The sequence below is a fragment of the Xiphophorus couchianus genome, chromosome 12 (assembly GCF_001444195.1).
Source record: "Xiphophorus couchianus chromosome 12, X_couchianus-1.0, whole genome shotgun sequence".
In the NCBI taxonomy this organism is placed as follows: domain Eukaryota; kingdom Metazoa; phylum Chordata; class Actinopteri; order Cyprinodontiformes; family Poeciliidae; genus Xiphophorus; species Xiphophorus couchianus.
The window spans coordinates 4,450,512-4,477,629 of record NC_040239.1 but is presented as its reverse complement, the minus strand read 5'-3'; the positions used below and the strand labels follow the sequence as shown (position 1 = coordinate 4,477,629).

The following is a 27,118-nucleotide window of genomic DNA, read 5'->3' as shown; positions in this document are numbered from 1 at the left end:
TATTCAGGTGTAATTTTAATTGTGTTTCTGATGTAATGGAAACACTGTTGCAAAATAATTTTTTTTTTCTAAATTAGAAGAATATTGACAACGTTTTGCACACATTTGTAACAGAAATGCAGCTACTGACGAAGGACAACAAAACAGCATCAAAATGGGTATTTTCTAAACTGAAAATTTGTACTTAAAGGAATGTTTTGTTTATGTATTTTTTTACCACTTTGAGAGAAAAAAAAGGGAAACGTGTGACGTTCAGCCCACTGGGCTACCTCAGGAATCCACAAACTGCTCAGCTGCATCTGATTTCCATTTTTATTTCTCTTTTTAGTCGACATTCATCTCGGTTTCACCACCGAAAGGTGAACAGTAGCTCAGACTCTGATGGTTTCTATCTGCTGCGTCGTTTCATTTCACTGCTGTACGAAGAGGCAGGCGAGGAAAAATGTCCTCCTTTCCTGCATCTTTACCTCGTATGTCACACAATCATCCTGCAGATAAATTAACTGGAACAACCTCTCCACCTGCTGAAGTTGTTTAAACATAAAGCACAAACAAAGCTGCTTTTGTTGCAGGCTGAGTGAGTGCAAATAAAAAGATGAATGATGCCTTCAAGTGCAATTATATCACAATTTAGTCTTTTCTTCACAAGGAAGAGCTTTGACTTATTTAATTAAAAAGCATTTTAAGCCTTGATTACACCCCCTTTTACGCTGGATTAATGCCATTCTACTCTCACCTGTACGACCTGTCATGCTTTGAACACAATCTATTTCGGTAACAAAAGACATATTTTATTTATTTTTTTTTCTATTATGCAGATTCACATTTTGCACCTATTTGTACTTACAGTACATTTGGGTTTCTACTGCTTCTAAAAACAATCTGCTTAATAAAAAAACCCAGCTGTTTTAATTCTAAATACAATATAAAATAACTAATAAAGGCCCCCTATATGTTTTCATAAACTGAATATATAAAAATGGGGGAAAAAACTAAATAGTTTAAGCTCCAAAAATTTTAAAATTGAAAAAAAAAGAGTCTCATATTTTTATTTTCATTCTCAACATTATACAGATTTATTACACACACAATGAAATCCACACAATTATTACTGATTTGAAACATATTGATATCGTATCGGTGCATCGCTAAAGAAAAGTTGTATCTGCTGTGTTATTGTAGCCTGGACAAAACTATTTTACTCTCTTCTTCATCAATTCAAATTTTTATGATATTTAATGTTTTAATTTAATATAAAGTTCTCTCTGTTTTCACTCGAGAGCCATTTATTTTATCAACTAGCTTGGTGTTTATCCACTGTTAAAGGGGGTTTATAGAGTTATACTTACTGACATTTTGACAATGATTTATTTTTAACATTTTTATTTCCGTGCTTGTACTGTAATCCAATCAGCTGCCGATTTCTAAGTGCCATGCAGTATTTTTGCTCATGAGACTGAGAACAGATCGTCCAAAGTATTTCAATCGAAGAGCGTCTGAGTGTGACTGTAATAAACCCGTTCACCCTAATGACTGCTTCAGCCTTACTACTGTCTGAATGAAAGTAACCACATTTTAAAAACCTTGTTTTTATAAGAATGATGCGTCCGCCTGCCTTTGTTCGGCCCAAAGACTCAGATCTCACTCTGTTACTCTTCATTCATTTATGTTTCATTCGTCTGATTTGTTACATTACAGCCCAGCTACTGATGTTGTTTTTAAAGTGTTTGACACTGGTTTGTATTTATCTAATAACACCACTTCTTTTTCAAATGTGTGCCTATAAAAACATGAAAACGGGGGATTTTGGGAGGAAAAAAAATATATTTTTGGTGCTATAATTTTTGGAAAACACAATAATATTAATATGATGCCTGTATTTGGTGCCTTTTTTAGTAATAAAATAACTGTAAAATTAAAAATCAGTTTATTGTCCATTTACTATGTTATTTATGGTTTGACACTTTTTTTAATTTGTGTATTTTTAAAGCTTGAAATGGGCAAAAGTCTTGAGTGACACCAATGTTTGCTGTTTCAATATCTGCAGTATTGATATTGCTGCCCTAATATATCGTCGATTAATCTAAAAGTTTTTTCTCACCAATTTTTGACTTTTCAATCTCAGAAATTTCTTTAGTTTTTGTGAGAAAAATTCTGAGATTTAGATCATAATTTTTCAGTTTTTCCTTGCAAATTGTTGACTTTTCAAAATCAGAAATTTCTGAGTTTTTTCTAGCTCATATTCTACTTTTCAAACTTGGAAAATTCAGATTTTCTTTCTAGAAAATTTCTGAGATTCCTCAGGTTTTTTTCTTCTTGGAAATGTATTACTATTTTGTGTTTTTGTCTATTATGGCCGTCATAAAGTTTATAAGTAACATTTGGTTTGACTACAAATCTAAAAGTTGTGTTCTTTTATTTGGAGGGGATTAAACTGGTTAGTAACTGGATTTTACGAGCAGTCCCTGAAGGCATCGTCTGACTGTGCCAAACAGGTGTGGCCAACTGTTTTCTTTACAGGTGGATTCAGAGTTTCCAGGTAAGCAGAAGGTGTGGCGGAAAGAAACATTCCACTTCAGAGACAAAGGTGAGTTTCTCTCCTTTGCTTGTTTAATTTAGCTGTAAGTTTCTGGTTTCTAAAAGTTTTATTTTTGCATAATTAGAAGGTTTAAAGTACCCGGTTTGTACAGAAAGCAAACTTTTCTTTTACAGTTCCATCGATCTGCCTTTAGTCACTGGTTCAATGCAAAGCTGGTCTCATTTTACACAGCAACGTATTTGCATGTTTCCTGTTCTGGTTCCACCAAAGCCGAAGAAAAAGTCTCTACATATAAATACATTTTTAAAACGCGATAAAGTACGACAGTTCACCACTCGCTACATCTAATTTATATTTTAATCATCTTTAATCTATGACAGATTGGAACCGATGCCTCTTGATTATTTGTTTAGTACACTGTAAAAACACAAAATCTTGCCAAGGATTCTTGTCTACTTTCTAGTTGAAATATCTTAAGTACACTTGACATGAGATAAAACTAACTTAGAAGAAACTTTTCATTAAGATAAATGAGCTTGTCTTAATTTAATAATTTCTAATATTGATGAAAAAAGACTAGTTTCACTTAAAACATGAGAAAAAATATCCTGTACATGAAATAAAAATCTGCCAATTTAACTAGCATTATTTAATCAATATTAAGTAATTATTTACTTAAAATAAGCTCTTATATCTTGCTGAAAAGTTTCTTGTAAGTTAATTTTGTCTTATTTCAAGTGGACTAAGACATTTACAGTAGAAACTAGGCCAAAAATACTTGGTAAAATTGAATGTTTTTGCAGTGTATTTAAATGTACAACTGAGATTAAGATTGTTTCTAATGTCTTACAGAAGAGCTACATTCATCATGGCTTCTTTATGGGTGAGAGAGGTTTTTCTTTTATATTTTTAAAGTTTTTATTTAAGAGTTTTACATGTTAAATCCATTTATTTTCAGGATGATTTGGAAAGTCTTGTGGATTCACCGTCATATTCTGCTGCTGAAGTGAGTCCAACTCTGATTTTTCTATATGAGAAACTCTGCAGGGTTTTAATTAATTGTTAAATCTGAATGTCTGTTTTAGAGCGGACAGAGAGGAACCATCAAGCCTAAAGCAAACTTTGATGCAGAAAAAGACGCTGCAGCTCTGAAGGACGCCATTGAAGGACTCGGTACACGTTTTAAATCCCTTCACACTATATTTGTTAAACTTACTTTTTCATTTTTTGTTTGGAGAAAACTTGTGTTTGCTTTTTGTCTTTAAAACGTTTTAAGACAGATTGGTGTAAAACTGTTTAATTTCTAAAAATCAGATTAACTAATCATTTTTGTTAAAAACGTCCTTCAGGTTGATGGCCGTTGTTTTGAAATTGAAACAAATCTACTACTTTTTGTGCTTCATTTAACGTAAATTGTCTCCAGATATATGACAGAAACAGAGATTCATGTTTCATTGTTATTTTCTATTTTTTAGGGACAAATGAGAAAGTCCTGATTGAAATCCTGACACAAAGAAGCAACGATCAGAGGCAGCTCATCTGCAAAGCGTATGAAAAAGCCACCGGCAGAGTAAGATTTTCTTCATTTTATTACTATATTACTATTGAAATGTTGTGAATCGGGTTTCTAATCGTTAAATGAGAAATAAATGAGGATTTTTTTATGTTAAGATCTCCTATAACTCACTTTCCTGAATAGAAACACATTATAATTTTATAAAAAATTAAACAGGAGTGACTTTTACCACACAGAAAAAAGAATAAAAAAATAAGTCGTGTTCTCCAATGTTATTAGTCCAAATTTTCACATTTGTGCTTCATATATTCACTTTGAACAGATTGTGTGCTCATTTTGATTTATTTTAATAAATAATATCAAGAAAACATGCAACTTATTATTTTTGTGTTTATTTTTCTGTCGTTTTTAACATTTTCATAAATAAGTGAATGAAGAAAAAGCACAAACCAGTACAGAAATAGATCAACAATATTTGAATTCCTGTCAATTGTACAAACACAAAGTTTAAATTAAATTATACCTGTAGTATAATTTAATTTAAAGCAGCTGAATATTTTCTATATATTTTCTAAAATAATTCCAAGAAATAAAAGAAAAACAGTCAGACCTTATTGTATTTGTTCAGCAAATAATTTTTTATAATTAAAAAAAAATTATTATTTAAAGAGTGAATGTTGCCATGATGGCAGGACTTGGAATAAATAAACGATTAAGGAGAAACCCCAAATATTGTGTCAATTCTGAAACTAAAAATATTTCTATTTGCTGTTCTGGCATTAAAACAACTTAATTGTGGTTTTTTAATGACTTGACCACCTGTTTACTTTCAAACCTTTTTCATATTTTATTAAACAAGTGAAAACAAATATATCACAGGCATAGAAACCCTGAATAATGGATTGCACTTAAATTAGCAGGACAACTGGCTGCAGTCTGGCAGTTTGCTCACAGCGGCTTCCTGTGTGTTTAGGTGTTTCCCTGCTGCAGCACCTTCACCAAATACATGGGAGATTAAATGTAATCCAGTCACTGGAATCAGGATTGCATGTAAAACATTCTGGACGGTGATACATTTGGTGCTTAGGAATATTGTTTGGTATAAATTCAGTTTATTAATCAATCATGTCAGAATAAAATCTTGAATTATTGAATCAAAAAGGAGCTTTACTGTAAGCAAAGTACTTGTACAAAAGTAAGAGTAACGATACGGTAGCATATTTTTAATCAAGTAAAGGTAAAAAGTATCCAAGAAATTAGTCAAATAAAACTAAAGGAGTATTTGGTAGAAAGGATACGCAAAAACATAATTTAATATTTAAAATTTACCTCATCAGACAGACCAAAATGTAAAGTTTAGTGGAAAGTTTGGTAGTTTAAGGACCAAAATGACAATAAATCATGTAAGTAATAAAATATAACATTAGGTAAAAGATTTTTTTTATTTTTAAATCAGTTTCTTTAGATAAAAAAAGTTTTCACAAAAACTGCAGGTGTGTGTATCTGGTGAAGTTTTGGTTAAAACATGTTTGTTTTTCATTCAATGGGTAGAAAATCCAGATATTTTACTCAAGTAAGAGAAGAAATACTTCATAATAAAATTACTCAAGTAAAAAGTACAGCATAGTAAAAATACTACTAAAAGTACATTTTTTCCAAACTGTTTCTGTTGTATCTTTTTGAAAGTTTATTTCCAAGAGTATTTTAATTGAGTAAATCATTCAAATAATTTATTCACGTTAATTGAGTATTTGAATTTATTCAATTAATTTACGTTTAACCGAGTAAATGTAACCTAACTCTGACCTGCTGAAACACAGATGCTCTCCCATTATAAAGTCGTTACAGCGCTTTGTTTGCTTTATTTTGTATTTTCAAGGGCGTGGTTCTGAACACGCAGAGTAAACCTCTGGATCTGTCGCCTCTATTTACGTTTCAGACACTGGAGAAAGACCTGAAAGGCGACACGGGCGGAAACTTTGAGAAGCTGCTGCTGGCGCTCATCACTCCCCCTGCAGCGTACGACTGCCACGAAGTCACCCGAGCCATGAAAGTACGCTCACATAGCTCCTTTTCAAAAACTTTTTTTAACAATTAAACAGCGTTTATTACTGTACAACATCATTTGTATAAAATGTGATTTACTGCAGGGAGCTGGTACACAAGACTGCATCCTGGTTGAAATCTTTGCCTCCAGGTCCAAGCAGCAAATCAAAGCTCTCAAAGACGTTTACCTAAAAGGTAAAGAAGCGTCTTCCATCTTAGTTTATGGGTTTTGTTGCCGAAAACAGATTTATGACCTCCATCTTTTTCCCCTGCAGAAACAAAGAAGGACTTGATTGAGAAGTTGGGGAGTGAAGTTTCTGGAGAATTTTCCAAAGCGCTTATTCTCCTGGCAAAGGTCTAGAAAAAAAATCAGAAAATTACCGCAAAAAACGTACACACGTAACTCATAACTAGAGCTGTCAATCAATTATTTTAATCAGATTAATCACAATGCCTAAGTAAGCTTGAAATATAAACATGGACGCAGTTGTGCAAGACCTTCCTACCCATTAGAAGTTGGAAGGACTGTCAAATTAGCAGTTTTTCAGGTTTTTATATTCAGGAAGGTTTAAAGGAAGTGGTTTTGTTTTAAATGTTCATTTATAAATGTTCCTTTCCATTCATTTCTAATGTAACAGTGAGGCGAGAGTCGCTCATTCTCATCCATGTGTTAATGTTTACAGCTCTATTTAAAATGTAACACAGCAGGATGATGATAAAAACTTATCATCAAACAGGAATAAAGTGAATTCTGCTGTTTGCAGGGTGAGAGGGACGGGAGCGACTCTGTAGATGTAGGAAAAGCAAAGGAAGACGCCGAGGTGAAGAACCTAAACCCAAAAAATACAATTGATATGTTTCTATTTTGTTTTGAACTTCAATATTTTTTGCCCTAAGACACTTTACAAAGCCGGGGAGAAGAAGTGGGGCACAGATGAGTCCAAGTTTATTGAGATCCTCTGCAAAAGAAGCATACCTCAGCTCAGGCAGAGTAAGACCGGCTCTGTTTGGAAACCCAAAGAGAAAATTTGGTTATTACAAATGTAAAGTGACGGCCATTTTTCTGCAGTTCTAATCGAATACAAGAACATCAGCGGGAAAACGCTGCAGCAGAGCATCGAAGGAGAAATGTCTGGAGAACTGGAGGAGCTGCTGGTGGCCGTTGGTAAACTGGTTTCCATCCACAAAAACAACATTTATTTTCCTGTACCGATTCTAGAAGTTTAAACTACAACAGCGAATGAGAGCTAATGTAGAGAGAAAGGGAAAGAAAAAAAGGAGTACATTATTGCCAGCAAATTTTCAACTTGTCAAACTCAGAAATTTTCTTGGTTTTATAGAGGATTTCTGAAATTAATCTAAAAATTCCTGAGGTTTTTTCTAGCACATTTTAGACCTTTCATATTTACTAATTGTTCTTCTTGTTTTTATTTTGTTTTGTCTTTTTGTTTGGTTTTGGGGGGGTTTTTTGTTTTGAAAATTTTTGAGATTCATCTCAAAATTTCTAAGTTTCAAAGGTGGAACATTTTCGACTCAGAAAATTTCCAAAGCTCAAGACTTTTTGCCTTTGAAGTTTTTTTTCCTAAGATTTGAAATGAATCTCAAAATTTTGAAAAATTTTTAAAAAAAAATGTGAACAATTTCTGATTTTCAAGTGTCAAAACATTTTTGAGTTTTGGGAAAATAAATATTTTTGTTTTTCTAGCAAATTTTTGACTTTTGAAAATTTGAAATTTCCAACTTTATTTCTTCAACATTTCTGAGATTTATCTCAAAATTTAAAATTGTTTTGAAAGTTTCTGAGTGCCAAAAGTCAAAACATTTTTGAGTTTTAGAAAAAACAACCTTTTTCTATAATTCTCATTCTGTAACTTTTCAAACTGAGAAATTTAAATGTTTTTTCCTTTAGAATATTTCTAACATTAATTTCAATTTCTGGATTTTCTGTAGCAAATTTGAGACTTTCCTATGTTTGAGATTTCCAGATTTTTCCAGAATTTCTGAGCTTAATGTCAATTTCTGTGTTTTTAATAGCACATTTTCAACTTCTCAAATTCAAACAACATATTTTTTGGAGGAAATTTGCTCGTTTTTTTCTATCTCAGATAGCCCTCACACACCATTTAAAACTTGCTGCTGATACTAAAATGCTGCTTTTGTAACAACTCTTTCTTTCTGCAGTGAAATGTGCGAAGAGTTTACCGGCGTATTTTGCAGAACGGCTGCATGAGAGCATGAAGGTAAATCAGCTTTTATACATGTTAGTTCCAGAGCACATTTCAGAAGGGATAAAGTTTTAGTTTTTTTATATCTACTAAATAAATTTTGGGTATTTTTTTAAACCAAACATTTAATTTCAATGTTTAGGTTTTAAAATAAAGAAAAACTTGAAACTTGGGTTTTCTTTGATGTTTATTCTGTTAGTAGAAACTCTGCTTTGCTTCCTTGTTCCTACTGAATAAAAGGAACCCCACACCATGATGCTGCCACCACCATGTTTCAGGAACATTTGCTGAGGGTTTCCAACCAGACATAACATTTTGCGTGTCGACTAAAATGTTTTGTAGTCATCAACCACAAAGTCCAAAAGATTCTTTCGACGCTGATTTTGGTTTTAGTCAGTCGTCTATAAACTCCAGAGTTCTGGTTTTGTCTCTGTTCAGGGCGGTGGCACCGATGAGTCCACTCTGACCCGGATCATGGTGAGCCGGTCTGAGATCGACCTGCTGGACATCAGAGCAGAGTTCAAGAAACTCTACCAACACTCTCTGCGGTCCGACATCGAGGTGAGTCGGACCAGAACTCAAACGTTCACCAGAATTTCACCACTTCATTCAGTGTTTGGTTCATATAGTGGATTTCATCTACAAAACACGACACCAACTTTTTGTCAAGTTAAGTGTTATCCAAGGAGTTTCTGGGTTTGATTCGCTTCTCTGTTATATTTATGGATTAATAGTTTTGTTAAATCAGGAGACTAGAGATTATTAATCTGGACAAATTTCCTGAAGAATTAAAAGTTTCTCTGATGGACAGAAGCTGGACTGACCTTCAGAAACTTAAAGGTCAAAGACGGTTGTTTCAGTTAAAGAATGGAAAAAAATCCGTCCGTCCGTCCGTCCAATTTATATAGATAAATTTTTTTATTTGCTTTAAAATGGTTCTGTTTTGGTTTTTATTTTTGTTCTGCAGTCCGACATGTCGGGCGAATACGGCGACTGCCTGAAGGCGATCTGTGGAGGAGACGACTGACGTCGTCCGTCTGAAGACAAAAATAGATCTGTTTCTTTCATCCTGTCGGCTTTCTGTCCTTCCCTTCTTACTGATGTTTTTCTTCATCCGTAAACTATGAATTAAATTAGTTTCAGCTCTAAAAGGTGTCATATTATGACGTAAACTCAAACATCAAATCAGAATTCAAGTTTTAGATTTAAATTATAAACTATTCTAAATTGATACGACTTTTAAAACCCATAAGTTTCTTATCAATACTTCTTCTATGCAACAAACCAAATTATGGAGAACTTCCGTATGAAAGCAAATTTAACTGGTGACAAGAATGGCTTTCTTTAACTTTAAGAGAAGTTTTAAAAGTTGGGTTAAAACTTTTGCACAGTTTTTTTTGTTTGTGTCTTACAGAAAATAAAAACCTTCACTGTTCATCACAGAAAATGTTTGTTTCTTGTTTTATTTATTAGCAGGAATTCACCAAAAATGTGAATTAATCGATTCCGGTTTTGATTATTGTGGCAATTCCGCAAATTCGTCACCAGGAGGCGCAGTTTAGACACCAAGAGGAATATACTGTAAGGACATGAAGAAAGTTTTTATTTTTTATTATAAATCTCACATTTTCTGGCCATATTGAACTAAAAGCGGAGTGGAAAGCTTCAGGTTTACAGTCGTCTTTTAGAGATAAAAAGGAGTACATTTCTGTCAAAAAAAACTCAGAAACTTAATTTGAAAAGTCTAAATTGAAAAACCTCAAAAAGCTTTAGATTAATCTCACAAATTTTCTAGAAAAAAAGAAGACATTTCTGAATTTGAAAAGCTGGAATTTTTCTGGAATTTTTTTTAGAAGTTTTTAATCTCCTTTATGTTTTCCAAATTTCTTAATATTAAAAAAAATCCAATTAAATTGGTAACTTATTAAAGCATTTAATTAAGGCTACAATAACATAACTATTTTTATTTTCTAGTTTAGTGTAACTTTGTGTTGCAAGTTGGTGGGGATGAAGAGGAGCTGGGGGTTTAAGGTGCTGATGCATCCACAGTCACTGGAAGGCCTTTTCTTTTCTAGTGCTAAGAATACAGCCAAAAACTTACATGTGAATGCCAGACAGTCTTATCCAATAAATTAGGATATGATGTGTCTTTAACAAAGCAAATAATAAAGACGCAAAACCTTTTTTGGGTCTGGTTGGGGCAGTTGGTGAGTAGAGTGACCATTGATGTTACTGGATTCTATAAAATGTGGCTCAAAGCTGAGATGCTGATGTTTGGATATGTAAAATATATATTCTCTCTGCTAATAAATCTATAGATTGGTTCTGTCAGTTCTAGAAACAAGAGAGAACAAAGAGAATTTATCTTTATAATGGCCCATAATTTAATTTTACTTAATGGGAGCCATGATTTAAAATTTAACAAACTTTGGCTCTTTATGCTTTATGAAATATTTCATCCTATTTGATGATTGCTCTGAATATCGCCACGTTCTACGAACAAATGATGCAATTTGTCCTGGGAAAAATGTAGAAAAATGTTTTCTCTCAGTTTGTCAACGTCACAAGCAGACTCGTTGCCATGGCAACCAATAAACAGCACCCCCGGGAGCGCAGAGCAAAGATTACGGTCAAATGCATCAGGAATTAACACTAAAAAAAAAAAAAACCCCACAAAAACATTTACCACACAAAAACGGACGTACAAACACCAAATAGAACATTTCTGTTGCAGATTTATGTTTCTGAGTTTTTATGTTTCTGTCAGAAAATGTATGTGGGTCGCCCTATTTTGTGTTAATTGAACCGAAATACTCCGAACTGCGCAGTAAGAGTTCATGCTAAGGTGATAACAGTTAAGCTAGCATAACTAACCTAATCTCCACTTTCTTTATATATGTTTTTAATTAAAGCCTTTTACTGACCTGTGAAATGTGATCCCTGTGGACCTTGTTGTCTTGCTATCGTTGTGTTGACAATATCAAAACTTTGCGTCCCTTTCTCAGATTCTTCGCTGATTGTGTCATTTCGCCTCCTGGCTCGATGTAAAGCAGCGGCGCATGTGGCGCACAGCAAGTCCCGTGACGTCCGAGCCACTAGATCGCTGAGCGGACTTGCCATTTACGTTTTACAGAGGAATTTTATAAAGTATTACCTGTCTTTGAATACAACACAGGTCTAAATGCCGAGTTATATAGATGAAGGCACATAACGAAAACGAGGTGCAGGTAATATGGTTTTGTTTTAGTCCTTTTTTCGAAGCCAAAATAATTTCGACCGAGAGGAAGGTCCTGCTGGCACTGTCAGTATCTATCGCGCATGCGCAACTGTTAGTTCCGTGATGGAGACATTTAAGCAGCTGTGAAGTTGGACCGAAACTTTTTCCGTCTCAAGAAGCGGCACCTCGCTGGAGCAGGAGGCTGCTGGTCGGTCGGTACTTGTCAGGAGTTAACCACAAGCCCGTCTCAACTTCAGCTGATCCAAGGTTAGGAAGTGTTTGGAGATTTTGGTCATTTCTGATTTGTTATTCACGCCGCCATTTTGCTCAGGGCTTATTACTGGATATGGCATTGTTGCCAATAGTGTTAATCAACTGTGCTACATTTATGCAACAAAATTTTTTGTTATTGTAATGGCACAACAAAAAATGTTGTTGTGCCATTATAATTTTTAATATAAAAATTTTACAGAGGTCATGAGAGATTAACATGACGAAATGGATATAAATTGATTGTGCTATGTTAGCACAGTTGATTAAAATGAAATTGTTTTTTGTAGAGGGTGCTGTTTGACCCTTTTAGGAATAGTTATTCATATCTTCACAATGGTAGTAGCAAACACATTTCTACTGCACAAACGTTTGACACTAATTTAGTTAAGTTTGAAGAACGGTGGGCGTGGGGTAACTTCACTCTGGTATGGAGAGTAGTAGGAGAAGTTAGCAGAGTGAGGAAAAGTGACCAATGTCTAACTACTCTAGCTGTCATGTTTATTAAAAGGAAAATTTTGGAACCAGGTCTTGCATAGATATTGTCTGTTTTATGGGAAAAACTGGGAGGTGACTTCACTGGAATATAGCTTGATCCTCCCAATCAACTTTTAGAAAAATTAGGAAGTTTCAGTAAACCTCCAGGGAATATTGGCAGGTGTTTTTTGTATGTTAATTATTAGATAATTGTAAGCTGGTGTATACAGACTCTAAAAACAAGGCAGTTTGCTAAAATAACATGGTCAGAGCAGGCCAAAAATATACAAAATTATACATATATATATAGCGGTTGGCAAAATACTGAGCAGACTCTCTCTGTGTGACGTTATTGAGCCCTCTCCTGCGTATGTGGGACACTTTCAGGTCATATGAGGTTTACATTAGATCACATACAAGTCGCATATACCATATTTTTCGGACTATAAGACGCTACTTTTTTCCCACGCTTTGAACCATGCGACTTATAGCCCGGTGCGGTTTTTCTGTGGATTTTTCTTCAACCACCAGGGGGCTCTTTAGCAGGAAGTGAATCATTGGAAGTCAAAATTGGAAATCAAAGAAGAAAGTGCTAATTTTCATTTAGAACAAGCACATGCTAGCTGCAGGCATGACAGAGAAATGTTTTCAAACTCGTACTCCCTCTTCATGGAAACCACACGAAGAAAAAAGATGCCGCTTTTAAGTTGAAGGCTATCGATCTGGCAGTACAAGATGGAAATAGAGCCGCTGCACGCAAGCTCGGCATGAACACATTCAGGGTTCCGCGTTGGAGACCAAGGGCTGCGTCCTTAATAAATGCAGCAGGTTTATTCAGGACGCTGCCCTCTGCTGTGGACTTGTGGAAAATTGAGAGCTGCGGTTTTCCATATTCCCAGCAGCATATAAGCCGGTGCGGCTTATATATGTACGTTTCCATTTATTTATTTATTTTATTTGTAGGTGCGGCTTATAGTAAGGTGCGCTTACCTGTAAATATGAACAAAGAAAATTTGGATTTCACAAAAAATCAGAGTTGAGCATTAAAACCTGCAGTGTGATTGTAGCCTGATAAATGAGCTTTTTGTCTGTTGTGCTTCTCTCAGTGACATTATGTCTTCCATGTTAGAAGAGGATCTCCTCTGTCCCGTCTGTCTGGACATCTACAAGGATCCTGTTTTCCTCCCATGCAGCCACAGTTTATGTAAAGCCTGCCTGTTGAACATTAGGAGAGAGAGACGGGAGCCATCATGTCCAGTTTGTCGGAGAAGATCTGCAGGTGGAAACCCACCATGTAACCTGGCTTTAAGGAGGCTGTGCAACACCTTTCTGCAGGAGAGGAGCCGGAGAGCATCGGAGGGTTTTTGCTCTTTGCACTTTGAAAGCCTGAAGCTGTTCTGTCTGGACCATGAGCAGCCGGTGTGCCTGATCTGCAGGGATTCAGTAAAACACGCTGGACACAGATTCAGACCAGTCAGTGAAGCGGTGTTAGAGATTAAGCTTGAGCTTGAGCAAAACCTGAAGCGTTTACAAAACCGCATGGCTGGTTTAAAATGTTGCGAAGAACTCTTTCATGACGGAGTGGAGCACTTAAAAAGTCAAACCCGAAACTCGGAGGGGAAAATTAGGAAGCAGTTTAGGAAATTTTTCCGGTTTTTAGCAGATGAAGAGGAAGCTAGGCTAACTGCTGTGCGGAAAGAAGCGGAGCTGAAGATTGGTAAAATGGTGGAGCTGATGAAGACTGTGAAGAAAAATATATCAGGTCTGTCTGAAACAATCAGAACCACGGAGGATGAGCTGAACGCAGAAGACCTCTCACTCCTGCGAAACTTTAAAGCAGCAACAGAGAAAATCCAGAACCAGCTCCGATTGGATCTGCCAGATTTTCCCTCTGGAGTTCTCCTAGATGAGGCCAAGCATGTGGGGAACCTCAGCTTCAACATCTGGCTCAAGATGGAGAACGCGGTCACATACACGCCTCTGGTTTTGGACCCGAACACGGCAGCTGCAGACCTGCTGTTGTCCGATGACCTGACATCTGTGAGGCGGGTGAAGTGGACCGTTGCTCCATACAATCCGGAGAGGTCTGCTTTGCTGTGCCACTCCGTCATCAGCTCCAGGGGCTTTAACTCAGGAATTCACAGCTGGGATGTAGAGGTCAGAGGTGAATCCTGGAAGGTTGGCATGGTAGCAGAGTCAGCTGACGGCCCTGGTGTCGTAAAGCGGGATTATTGGGTTCTTCGTTTTAGTCGTGGCAAATATTCAGCATGGTCTCAACGAAACGACCGCGTTGAGCCCAAAGTGACTAAGAAAATACGGAGAATCCAAGTCAAACTGGAGTGGGAAGCAGGAAAGTTAGCTTTTTCTGATCCTTTAACAAGAACCGTCATACACACCTTCACACACACTTTTACAAATAAGATGTTTCCATTGTTTGACCAGGGGACTAAAATTTTACCGTTGAAGGTATCTGTGAGGGGTAGGTATTAAAACTCAAGCTACAGAAAATCACCGCCTTTCCTTTGCTTCAGTGTTTTTTAGTGATTTGTATTTTATTGCTCTAAATAACTTTACTCTTCTCAGATTTTTGTCTGTCATGTTTGAAGTGAATTTGATTGTGTAATTCAAAATTGTCAGATTATACAGTAACAAGAAAACTTCTTCAAATTTACTTTCTTTGCACTATCTCTTCAAATTATTTCTAACTTATTTACTGATGTATTATTTCAGAGTTTGTCATGTAACAACCAAGAAATGTGTTTTGTTACTCCTTTAAGTGTTTATTTACTATTATCTGCCTCTTGTATGTTGTGAAATAAAATCATTTTTATTCCCATTTAAATCAAAGTCAGAGTTTTTCATTCCTTGAGGATCTAATCAACTGTCATCTGAATTCAACCTTTAGTCCAGAACTTTCATGTGTCAAACATAAACATTTGGAGGTTTTTAACGTGCACTAAAGTATGTTGAATAGAGGATATAATGGGCCTGACCAGTGAAGCCCACTGACAGAGAAAATCAACATTTTATCACACCTATCTAAATGGTTGCACATTAAAAAACATAGACACATTCTCATTAAATTAAGCTGGATAGATATTTTTAATGTAAGTAGGTATTTTAATAGCTGCACAGTATTCTGTTGTATTTCATCCATCCATCCATTTTCTAACACCCTTGTCCCTAGTGGGGTCAGGAGGGGTGCTGGTCTATCTCCATCTAAAGCTCCAGGCGAGAGGCGGGGTCACACTGGACAGGTCTCCAGTCTGTCCAGGGCAACACAGAGACAGACAGGACAAACAACCGTGCACACACACTCACATCCTTACAAAATATCCCATGAAAATCAAGTGATCACATGTGGTACCCATGTTCCACATTTGGTTCCCATTTTCCACATGTGATAAAGTATTTTGTTCATGTGATCCATGGTCTATTCAACATGGGATCACGTGATCACATATTTCTCACATGTGCCTTAGTTTATGTGCCTCTGGCATAACTTAAATAAATGTTAAGTTATGCCAGAGGCATAAACTTAAACTTTAAGACAAAGCCACACTTATATTTATGTGTTAATAGAAATATTTGATAATAATGTAAAGTATATAGTTAACTAAAAAAATAACCAACTGGTGTGAAATAAAAGTTTAAATTGCTTTATAAAATATAATAATTCAAAATAAAGGGTTTAAGTCTGAGCCATTATATATATATATATATATATATATATATATATATATATATATAAAATAGCTTCGTGTTATTTCGAAAATCTTGCGAGATGTTTTCTTGCCCCCCCCCCCCCCCCCCCCCTCTCCCAACTCTAGAAAATGAAAAAATGAGAAAAATAAGCGGATAGTTGAGCGCTTTCTTTCTCTTTTTTATGGATAAAGTGGACTTGAAGAGTTTACTTTTTTTCCCCCGAACAAAAGGTAAGAAATGTTTTACTTGATTTGAATTTACACAGAAATATAAATCTGTAAAGTAATGCGTACTGATAGTGATGTACCGGTGAACTTTACTAAAGTCATGCTAAGCTAGCTAAACGTTAGCTGAATGCTGGCCGATTTTACAGTTTGAAGGCTTTATCTTGAGTCCTACAGCTCCTAAAACAAATTAGTGTGGATGCTTCACTACTTAAACTTCACCTCGGCTATTTTTTTAATGGAGGGCCCAACAGACTGCAGCTGTTTTTTCAGTCAAAATTAAAGTTGAGGACCGTTATAACAAAACGGCCATTTCTCCACCCTCCCTCCATGCCTGGAGCGCGTGCAGATGTGTGAGCTCGCCATTATGATGACATTCTTCCAGTTGAAAAATATAAATTGACCTGTTACTGTTTTTAACACTGCGTGATTTTTCTTTTAATTGCCAAGAGAATCATAGTTTTATCAACTGAAGTGTTTTTTTAGCCTGACACGGATAGTCACCAAACAACGTCACGTTATGCTGCTTTATTTAGCAGATCAGAGCACCCCAGGTCATTCTGGTCAATTACATAAAAGTAGGACTCTGCTGTGTGTGTGTGTGTGGGCGTGTACATGAAATGTAGTCAAGATCATAAGAGCTTTGTTTCATTAATTTTTACATGTTGTTCGAGGCCAGTGGTCCAGTGAAGCTCAGATAATGAATGACTGGGGCAACACATCAGAACAGCCAGACCTCACCACCTTCAGCACTGGAGAAGGAAAACTCCCCACCTGAGCATCAGGACCCACAGCCCCTTCACCTGTGGTTACTGGCACATATAAGAAGACCCCTATGCAAGCCACCAATGCCAACGTGTGTGTGTGTGTGTTCTAACCATCCTTGAAGACATTAAGGAGACTCAGAGGGTTCACAGTTGAATGATACAGTCTCTCCTGCAACAACGTGAAGGACCAGTCTCTGATGTTTTGTTTTCCCTCTCTGAACTGGCACTGATGATATTAAACCCATTTCTACACATCTGGTTTCGACATGTTTATTGTCTGGGCCTAATATGGGGCAAATCGGTATGGTGTCATGCTCAGATGTTAAAAGTTGTTTCTGGTTCTCAACAGTTTCAAACAGAAGCAAATAAATTGTTGTTTTGTGTACATATATACTTGTCTTAGAAGTCTTGATTCCTAGATACAAGTTTACTTTAGTTTGCAGTTATGTCTTAGAAAATTATATGAGATTGACAGATTTTCCACATCAGACCTCATATTCATCATGAAAAGTGAATAATATGAAGAAATTGGCCATTTTCAAGGTAAAAAATGTGGTCCTTATAATTATAAGGATTTATAATTATGTATATGTACTGTATATCACATATTTTAACGTGGAAATGTGTGAATCACGTGATTTTACCACGAAACGTTCCAAAATCACACGTTCACATGTGATTCACATCTTTCACACATCATTCACATGTAAAAATTTGTGTGAACCACATGTGATTTTTCATGGGATTTTTTTTTGTAAGGGCACCTAGGGAGAATTTAGAGAGACCAATTAATCTAACAGTCATGTTTTTGGACTATGGCAGGAAGCTGGAGTACCCGGAGAGAACCCACCATGCACAGGGAAAACATGCAAACTCCATGCAGAAAGACCCCAGACCAGGAATTGAACCCAGGACCTTCTTGCTGCAAGGCAATAGTGCTACCAACTGCGCTTGTGTTTGATCTACTATGTGAATTCTTAGGTGGGTCTCAATAACTTAAAATATCTTTGAAAAGTTTCTATGTTAGTCATTTGATTCAAAAGCTGAAACTCTTGAGATTTACCACATACCTTTTATATTCGTCTTATGTTAAACTGTATTTCTGAAAAATGAACTTTCTTTTTTTTTAATGTATTTTGCTCTTTAACCCTTTGAACACTGAATTGAAAATAGGCAATTGCTTTAGATTCATGCACAGTTTTAGTGCAAGAAATGCAAGCCTAGCTCAATCATAAGAGAGAAATTATTAAAATATTTTTTTTAATTTGAAATTTGAAATGTAAAGTTCAAAATACAACTTTGTTTTTGGGATAGAGCAAATTGTGTGATATGGATGGAGATCGAGGAAGTCAGTGTTGAGCACTGTTTTACTTATTTGGTTTAAAGCAAATGGACTTTTAGGAGCTTTACATCATGTCATAATGCTATTCTGTCATCAGAAACACACCTGGGGCGTTGCTTTGACAACCCTCAGCATCCTCAACATGATACAGAGTAGCTTCAGTCAAAGGCTTCTTCAAATTCACTGTAATACAGACTGCTACAAGAGATCTTTCCTGCCAACAGCCATCACCATCTACAGTAACTCTTTGAAGAATTTCAATTCACGAGTTACAACATTTAATTTCTCTTTGGGATTAATAAATTATTCTTGAAGTGAATTTGAATATGCACTATAAAAACATTGTAGTTGTACATCTTTACAAAAGAATGACATTTTTATTCTTGCTTTTTATACATCTATATTTAAAATGTCGAGCAAAGTGTTACTAAGGTCAAGTTCCTTGTTTGTGTACAAAAACTTGAATAAAGCTGATTCTGATTCCATTTTTGTATCCAAAATACTTCTCCAATGTGAATCTTTTAAACGGTTCTTGCGATAGTTTCCAAGGACACCAAAAGAACCAGTCAGACTGATCAAATCAAAACAAACAACAAACTTGTGAGGACGTATTGGACATCTGTCACTGCTGAACGGTGAGTTTGTTTAGTGTAGAAAATATCTGGGAGTAGCTTTGTGTTTTATGCCACCATGCTTTAAAATAATAAATAATCATGTAGCTGTACAATTAAAGTTAAAACTGAAATTGATTAAAGATGATTAATCACACTGAAGGAAGTACAGGGCGTGTATTTGATTTCACTTTAGCCTCTATGTTTTTGAATTTTGTTTTTTTCCTTTTTTTTTATCAAACTGGTTGTGAAACAAAATATGTTGACTTTTCAAAAGAAAACCTGTTTATAAATTTTCTGGCAGCATATTCTAATCCTCTCTGATTTTGTTGTGATTCAACCCAGAGCTAGATCACAAATGGAGGACGTTGAAGCGGATGACAAGAGCCAGATGAGGAGCTCAGTGACGTCTTTACCAGAGGTAAGTCCTTTGATTCTTTTTGACTTGAGTTCACACTGATGATGTAAACTGGAAGTTTAAGTTGGCTTAGAGAAAATACACACTTTTACAGACACCAGCAAGTGGTGGTGGAGAGACGATGCAGTTTTCTCTGTAGTTTCAAAATGTACATATCCTTTAGGAATTCTGTACATCCATCTCTACATATTGATCTGTTGTTTTAACCTATTTAATTGCTATTTGTTAAATTGATACATAGGCCTGTCACAATAACAAATTTTGCTGAACGATTAATTGTCTCAAAAATTATTGCGATAAACGATAATATTGTTTGAAGACCTTTTTACACTGATGTAATGGAAATGACGTAATAATGCATGCGATTTCCTGCCAAAGATAGATACACTTTATTTTCAAAAGAACACTAAACACTGGAACTGATAAACAAAATAAACAAAACAACCAAAAACAAAAATAAAATGGATTCTCAGTCTCCATTAACAAAAAATTTACTTGAAAAAAAACTAAACAACATAAAGCCAAAGTGGAAATAAATACTGCATTCAACCAAAAGAGTGCAGATTATGAAGTCTGTATACTATGTTGCCCTTCAGTAATAATTAGATTTAAATAGAGAAAATGGGCACATCGATTACCTGATGCAATAATTCACACTACAAGGTTTTTTTGCCCCTATTTTTCCCCTTAAGACAATGTTAGAACGCCGGCCGTTCTAAGATTGTCGCTTACGATTTCGTAACCGATCATCCTGTAGTGTGTGGTGTGTTACGGTAGATCAGGGGCTCAATACGTCGATCACGGGAAGGTTTTGAGTTGATCTCGGCAGTTGGTGACAAACTGAACGCTGCCAGGACGATGAGACCAGAACTTCCTCTTCTGATGAGCTTATCAAAATATTCACTAAGATCCTAAACGTTTGTAGCTTCATTGAAGAATAATATATATATATATGTATATACACTGCTCAAAAAAATTAAGGGAACACTTAAACAACACAATATAACTCCAAGTAAATCAAACGCATGGGGACCAATCCGTTAGCCCCGCAACATGTGGCTTCAAATCGCACTTCACACCTTCTTCATCATCAGGCCAGGTCTGGGGTTTGAAAAGCCATGCTCCGTCCATCTCTCTCAAAGGTTCCCTTTTTAGTTCTCGGTGTCAGCATTAGGGAAAGACAGACTAGATGATTGATTTTACTTATTTGATTATTTCTGCTACTGAATTAAGCTGTACTGACCCTTGCAAAAATGCCTTACTAATAAAATACTTAGCATAAAGAAAATCTAAAAGATGTTGTGGACATTCAGTTAATGAGTCACCTTAAAGTTCTTTGATGGTTGTAAAATAGCTCTGATGTTTGATTCTGGAGAGGAAGAGGTGGAAAATGTTTTTAGGTTGCTGGTAGCCCATATTTAAAACCTCATCCTTGGGACTCACTGAGTCACTAAAACCAACCTGGTTCTGTACCAAGTGCAAGTTGTCATAAAGAGAAGAGCGGCCGTTAACAGGTGTGCTCTGTGAAACTAGTTGGCTGCAGGCTGCTCAGTCTGGCTAATTCACAGGGGGAAGAAGGTTGGGACACCTGGATGTAGTTCGTCAGAAACCAGGCGAATCTTTTCTCGATGCCAGCTTAAACAGAGTTTACTTCAGTTCTGGACAGGATAAATCCCAGCAGATTTAGGAAACTCAAGTAACCCGATAGACAGAGTGCTGGTAGCACATCTCTCTCAGAAGAGGAAGTAGAGAGAGAGAAGAGGGGGGGGGGATGTTGCGCAACAACAATATATAAAATTTTATTATTAACATAGAGTTAACAAAGATTAGAGAAAATTTTGTTTTGCAAATGTTTATAAAATCTGAACAATTTCCTGCCAGAACCAAATTAATAATGGATAAAGACAATTTATATGGCGGCAGGTACAGAAAACCAAGGTAGAAATCTAATGTTATTCAATTCATGTTAAATAAATGGAAAAAACATTACTTATTAAATATTTGGTCATTATTTCAGTTTGAATCAGGCAGAACTTATCTGTTCGTTCCCATAGCAACGATCAGAAGCAGGACCCTCCCCAGAGCCACAGTGACCTCACTGATGAGGTCACAGACGACATCATGAACATCACAACAGATCAAAGAAGTTCTGAGGCTTTAACTGCTTGAATCTCAACACATCAGTTAGAATCCAAACACTTCAGTGAGATTCAGATTTTGTGTCTAGTAAGGATTTTTGTGCTTCCAAGATGCCATACCCTTTAATTTTGCCACTTGGGTTTGGACTAGGATATCTGGTGACGACAGGGATGAGGAAAGTTTTCGACCATTTCTTTCCTGGAAACGACTCGGACGTAAGTACCTCCCAGGATATTGAGAGAGATTTGTTTTGGGACGGGCTTCCAACGGTTCCCAGAGATAAAACTGACCCGGCTGGGGAAGTTTCTTCTCTCGAACGTCCGAGTCGTTTCTCAAGCTCCCCGGATGTTGACAGAGATTTGTTTTGGGACGGGCTTCCAACGGTTCCCAGAGATAAAGCTAACCCGGCTGGGGAAGTTTCTTCTCTCGAAAGTCAGAGTCGTTTCTCAAGCTCCCCGGATGTTGACAGAGATTTGTTTTGGGACGGGCTTCCAACGGTTCCCAGAGTTCAAGCTGACCCGGCTGGGGAAGTTTCTTCTGGGGCAGATCTCAAAGCTCAGGCTGTGAGATCCACTATTTCATCTCCGGTGTGTTCAGAGAAAACATCGAGAAATGGCGCATCCTCCAGGGTCTCTGAATGTAAAAGTTCCTCAGACGGAGCGTCAGACTTAACACACAGGAAGCAGCAGACGAGCAGCAGAAGGACTGTTAACAAAGACAAAACTGCCCCAGACCAAGTACGTAATTCTGACAATGAGGAAAAACTTTGGGACCAAATTGTGAACTGTTCCCAAAAGAAAAACTGCCCCGAATTGGATAGCTCACTGTTAGAAAGAGAGGAAAAACTTTGGGACCAGATTTTACTGAGTTCCCAAAAGAAAAACTACGCCGAATGGGGTAATTCAACCTCAGAAGAAGAGGAAAAACTTTGGGACCGGATTTTAATGATTTAACAAAAGAAAAACTGATCTAGATTATGAGGTTTTCTATGATGAACGAACAGATTATCCTCAGATTCCAGCTGCCATAAAGACGACCTCTGTAGAGGACAACCTCTGTAAAAGTTTCCCCAACAGGTTCAGAAATCGTTCTCAGTTTTTAAAGCTTTCTGAACCTGTTCTCAAAAAAATGTGTACAAAAGCGGGATTCATAATGAGAAGCAAACACATGAAGAGAAACGCCACACTCCACAGAAAATCCCACCTAATGGTTTCTCCTGCCACTAATCTCCAAAACAACAAAGCTGTTTTTTAGAGGAGGAAACATTGAATTTTGTGAATAAACTATCAAAAGTTAACATCCTGTTTGCAGGTTTCTCTCCGGGCGCTCCGGCTTCCTGCCACAATCTAAAGTCATCACTGTTTGGTTAATTAGTTTATAAATTCTCCTTTGGTGTGAATAAAAAATCAGTGCTGCACAGTGGCTCAGTGGGTAACACTGCTGCCTTGCAGTAAGAAAGTCCTAGGTTTGAATCCCAGCCTGGTTCTGTCTGCATGGGGTTTTCTGGTTCTCCATGTCCATATGTGGGTTCTCTCCGGGTGCTCCGGCTTCCTCCCACAGTCCAAAAAGATTTAGTGTGATTTATAATGGATGTTAATAATAAAAATAATTATTATTGTTATTAATATTACCATTACTATATATAAATAGATATATCTATCCATCTATCAATCAAAAGATATATCTATATATATATATCTATATCTACGTGTATATAGATATATATAGATATATAGAACTATATAGATATAGATATATAGACCTATATATATATATTTATATAGATCTATAGATAGATCAATCTATCTATATATAGATATAGATAGATCTATAAATAGATCTATCTACATATGTGATACCTTTCTATTAATTTATTTGTTTAAGATCTGAATTTAATCAATACTAATATTAGTTGTGCAACAAATAACATCATTACTGATATTAACAATTTCAGAACGAGGTAGTATAAAATATATAAAATTTTATCATTAACATAGAGTTAACAAAGATTAGAGAAAATTTTGTTTTGCAAATGTTTATAAAATCTGAACATTTTCCTGCCAGAACCAAATTAATAATGGATAAAGACAATTTATATGGCAGCAGGTACAGAAAACCAAGGTAGAAATCTAATGTTATTCAATTCATGTTAAATAAATGGAAAAAACATTACTTATTAAATATTTGGTCATTATTTCAGTTTGAATCAGGCAGAACTTATCTGTTCGTTCCCATAGCAACGATCAGAAGCAGGACCCTCCCCAGAGCCACAGTGACCTCACTGATGAGGTCACAGACGACATCATGAACATCACAACAGATCAAAGAAGTTCTGAGGCTTTAACTGCTTGAATCTCAACACATCAGTTAGAATCCAAACACTTCAGTGAGATTCAGATTTTGTGTCTAGTAAGGATTTTTGTGCTTCCAAGATGCCATACCCTTTAATTTTGCCACTTGGTTTTGGACTAGGATATCTGGTGACGACAGGGATGAGGAAAGTTTTCGACCATTACTTCCCTGGAAACGACTCGGACGTAAGTACCTCCCAGGATATTGAGAGAGATTTGTTTTGGGACGGGCTTCCAACGGTTCCCAGAGATAAAACTGACCCGGCTGGGGAAGTTTCTTCTCTCGAACGTCCGAGTCGTTTCTCAAGCTCCCCGGATGTTGACAGAGATTTGTTTTGGGACGGGCTTCCAACGGTTCCCAGAGATAAAGCTAACCCGGCTGGGGAAGTTTCTTCTCTCGAAAGTCAGAGTCGTTTCTCAAGCTCCCCGGATGTTGACAGAGATTTGTTTTGGGACGGGCTTCCAACGGTTCCCAGAGTTCAAGCTGACCCGGCTGGGGAAGTTTCTTCTGGGGCAGATCTCAAAGCTCAGGCTGTGAGATCCACTATTTCATCTCCGGTGTGTTCAGAGAAAACATCGAGAAATGGCGCATCCTCCAGGGTCTCTGAATGTAAAAGTTCCTCAGACGGAGCGTCAGACTTAACACACAGGAAGCAGCAGACGAGCAGCAGAAGGACTGTTAACAAAGACAAAACTGCCCCAGACCAAGTACGTAATTCTGACAATGAGGAAAAACTTTGGGACCAAATTGTGAACTGTTCCCAAAAGAAAAACTGCCCCGAATTGGATAGCTCACTGTTAGAAAGAGAGGAAAAACTTTGGGACCAGATTTTACTGAGTTCCCAAAAGAAAAACTACTCCGAATGGGGTAATTCAACCTCAGAAGAAGAGGAAAAACTTTGGGACCGGATTTTAATGATTTAACAAAAGAAAAACTGATCTAGATTATGAGGTTTTCTATGATGAACGAACAGATTATCCTCAGATTCCAGCTGCCATAAAGACGACCTCTGTAGAGGACAACCTCTGTAAAAGTTTCCCCAACAGGTTCAGAAATCGTTCTCAGTTTTTAAAGCTTTCTGAACCTGTTCTCAAGAAAATGTGTACAAAAGCGGGATTCATAATGAGAAGCAAACACATGAAGAGAAACGCCACACTAAACAAAAAAATCCCACCTAATGGTTTCTCCTGCCACTAATCTCCAAAACAACAAAGCTGTTTTTTAGAGGAGGAAGAAACATTGAATTTTGTGAATAAACTATCAAAAGTTAACATCCTGTTTGCAGGTTTCTCTCCGGGCGCTCCGGCTTCCTGCCACAATCTAAAGTCATCACTGTTTGGTTAATTAGTTTCTAAATTCTCCTTTGGTGTGAATAAAAAATCAGTGCTGCACAGTGGCTCAGTGGGTAACACTGCTGCCTTGCAGTAAGAAAGTCCTAGGTTTGAATCCCAGCCTGGTTCTGTCTGCATGGGGTTTTCTGGTTCTCCATGTCCATATGTGGGTTCTCTCCGGGCGCTCCGGCTTCTTCCCACAGTCCAAAAAGATTTAGTGTGATTTATAACGGATGTTAATAATAAAAATAATTATTATTGTTATTAATATTACCATTACTATCTATAAATAGATATATCTATCCATCTATCAATCAAAAGATATATCTATATATATATATATCTATATCTACGTGTATATAGATATATATAGATATATAGAACTATATATCTATATAGATATAGATATATAGACCTATATATATATTTATATAGATCTATAGGTAGATCAATCTATCTATATATAGATATAGATAGATCGATAAATAGATCTATAGATAGATCGATAAATAGATCTATCTATAGATCTATTTATCGATCTATCTACATATGTGATACCTTTCTATTAATTTATTTGTTTAAGATCTGAATTTAATCAATACTAATATTAGTTGTGCAACAAATTACATCATTACTGATATTAACAATTTCAGAACAAGGTAGTATAAAATATATAAAATTTTATCATTAACATAGAGTTAACAAAGATTAGAGAAAATTTTGTTTTGCAAATGTTTATAAAATCTGAACATTTTCCTGCCAGAACCAAATTAATAATGGATAAAGACAATTTCTATGGAGCAGGTACAGAAAACCAAGGTAGAAATCTAATGTTATTCAATTCATGTTAAATAAATGGAAAAAACATTACTTATTAAATATTTGGTCATTATTTCAGTTTGAATCAGGCAGAACTTATCTGTTCGTTCCCATAGCAACGATCAGAAGCAGGACCCTCCCCAGAGCCACAGTGACCTCACTGATGAGGTCACAGACGACATCATGAACATCACAACAGATCAAAGAAGTTCTGAGGCTTTAACTGCTTGAATCTCAACACATCAGTTAGAATCCAAACACTTCAGTGAGATTCAGATTTTGTGTCTAGTAAGGATTTTTGTGCTTCCAAGATGCCATACCCTTTAATTTTGCCACTTGGTTTTGGACTAGGATATCTGGTGACGACAGGGATGAGGAAAGTTTTCGACAATTTCTTTCCTGGAAACGACTCGGACGTAAGTACCTCCCAGGATATTGAGAGAGATTTGTTTTGGGACGGGCTTCCAACGGTTCCCAGAGATAAAACTGACCCGGCTGGGGAAGTTTCTTCTCTCGAACGTCCGAGTCGTTTCTCAAGCTCCCCGGATGTTGACAGAGATTTGTTTTGGGACGGGCTTCCAACGGTTCCCAGAGATAAAGCTAACCCGGCTGGGGAAGTTTCTTCTCTCGAAAGTCAGAGTCGTTTCTCAAGCTCCCCGGATGTTGACAGAGATTTGTTTTGGGACGGGCTTCCAACGGTTCCCAGAGTTCAAGCTGACCCGGCTGGGGAAGTTTCTTCTGGGGCAGATCTCAAAGCTCAGGCTGTGAGATCCACTATTTCATCTCCGGTGTGTTCAGAGAAAACATCGAGAAATGGCGCATCCTCCAGGGTCTCTGAATGTAAAAGTTCCTCAGACGGAGCGTCAGACTTAACACACAGGAAGCAGCAGACGAGCAGCAGAAGGACTGTTAACAAAGACAAAACTGCCCCAGACCAAGTACGTAATTCTGACAATGAGGAAAAACTTTGGGACCAAATTGTGAACTGTTCCCAAAAGAAAAACTGCCCCGAATTGGATAGCTCACTGTTAGAAAGAGAGGAAAAACTTTGGGACCAGATTTTACTGAGTTCCCAAAAGAAAAACTACGCCGAATGGGGTAATTCAACCTCAGAAGAAGA

At 36.6% G+C, this 27,118-nt stretch overlaps 3 protein-coding genes across 4 annotated transcripts; all 3 read left to right on the top strand.

The window, feature by feature from the left end:
* The first annotated feature begins 2,491 nt into the window (after positions 1 to 2,491).
* anxa3a (annexin A3a) lies at positions 2,492 to 9,773 on the top strand. The gene is made up of 14 exons (XM_028033232.1): positions 2,492 to 2,587; positions 3,392 to 3,422; positions 3,498 to 3,545; positions 3,625 to 3,712; positions 4,015 to 4,109; positions 5,995 to 6,108; positions 6,206 to 6,296; positions 6,377 to 6,456; positions 6,866 to 6,922; positions 6,999 to 7,092; positions 7,171 to 7,266; positions 8,283 to 8,341; positions 8,765 to 8,887; positions 9,294 to 9,773. The coding sequence occupies exons 2-14, from the start codon at positions 3,408 to 3,410 to the stop codon at positions 9,351 to 9,353; spliced, it is 1,020 nt and encodes a 339-aa protein (XP_027889033.1). The 5' UTR covers positions 2,492 to 2,587; positions 3,392 to 3,407; the 3' UTR covers positions 9,354 to 9,773.
* A 1,908-nt stretch (positions 9,774 to 11,681) lies between these two features.
* LOC114154279 (nuclear factor 7, ovary-like) lies at positions 11,682 to 15,703 on the top strand. Of its 2 annotated transcripts, none has more exons than XM_028033231.1 (2): positions 11,682 to 11,810; positions 13,420 to 15,703. In XM_028033231.1, the coding sequence occupies exon 2, from the start codon at positions 13,830 to 13,832 to the stop codon at positions 14,778 to 14,780; it is 951 nt and encodes a 316-aa protein (XP_027889032.1). In that variant the 5' UTR covers positions 11,682 to 11,810; positions 13,420 to 13,829; the 3' UTR covers positions 14,781 to 15,703. The 2 variants fall into 2 exon arrangements, with proteins under 2 accessions (XP_027889032.1, XP_027889031.1); XM_028033230.1 differs by having other exon boundaries at positions 13,397 to 15,703.
* Positions 15,704 to 21,566: 5,863 nt separating this feature from the next.
* Positions 21,567 to 24,996, top strand: LOC114153958 (uncharacterized). The gene is made up of 2 exons (XM_028032654.1): positions 21,567 to 21,711; positions 23,734 to 24,996. The coding sequence occupies exon 2, from the start codon at positions 23,929 to 23,931 to the stop codon at positions 24,769 to 24,771; it is 843 nt and encodes a 280-aa protein (XP_027888455.1). The 5' UTR covers positions 21,567 to 21,711; positions 23,734 to 23,928; the 3' UTR covers positions 24,772 to 24,996.
* The last annotated feature ends 2,122 nt before the right edge of the window (positions 24,997 to 27,118 follow it).

Excerpts from the sequence above, each read along its gene's own strand:
- anxa3a (XM_028033232.1), top strand. Across the intron at positions 6,457-6,865 it reads CGCTTATTCTCCTGGCAAAG|GGTGAGAGGGACGGGAGCGA; the intron begins GTCTAGAAAAAA and ends TGCTGTTTGCAG. Across the intron at positions 8,342-8,764 it reads GGCTGCATGAGAGCATGAAG|GGCGGTGGCACCGATGAGTC; the intron begins GTAAATCAGCTT and ends GTCTCTGTTCAG.
- LOC114154279 (XM_028033230.1), top strand. The coding sequence starts at position 13,404 with ATGTCTTCCATGTTAGAAGAGGATCTCCTCTGTCCCGTCTGTCTGGAC.
- LOC114153958 (XM_028032654.1), top strand. The coding sequence starts at position 23,929 with ATGCCATACCCTTTAATTTTGCCACTTGGTTTTGGACTAGGATATCTG.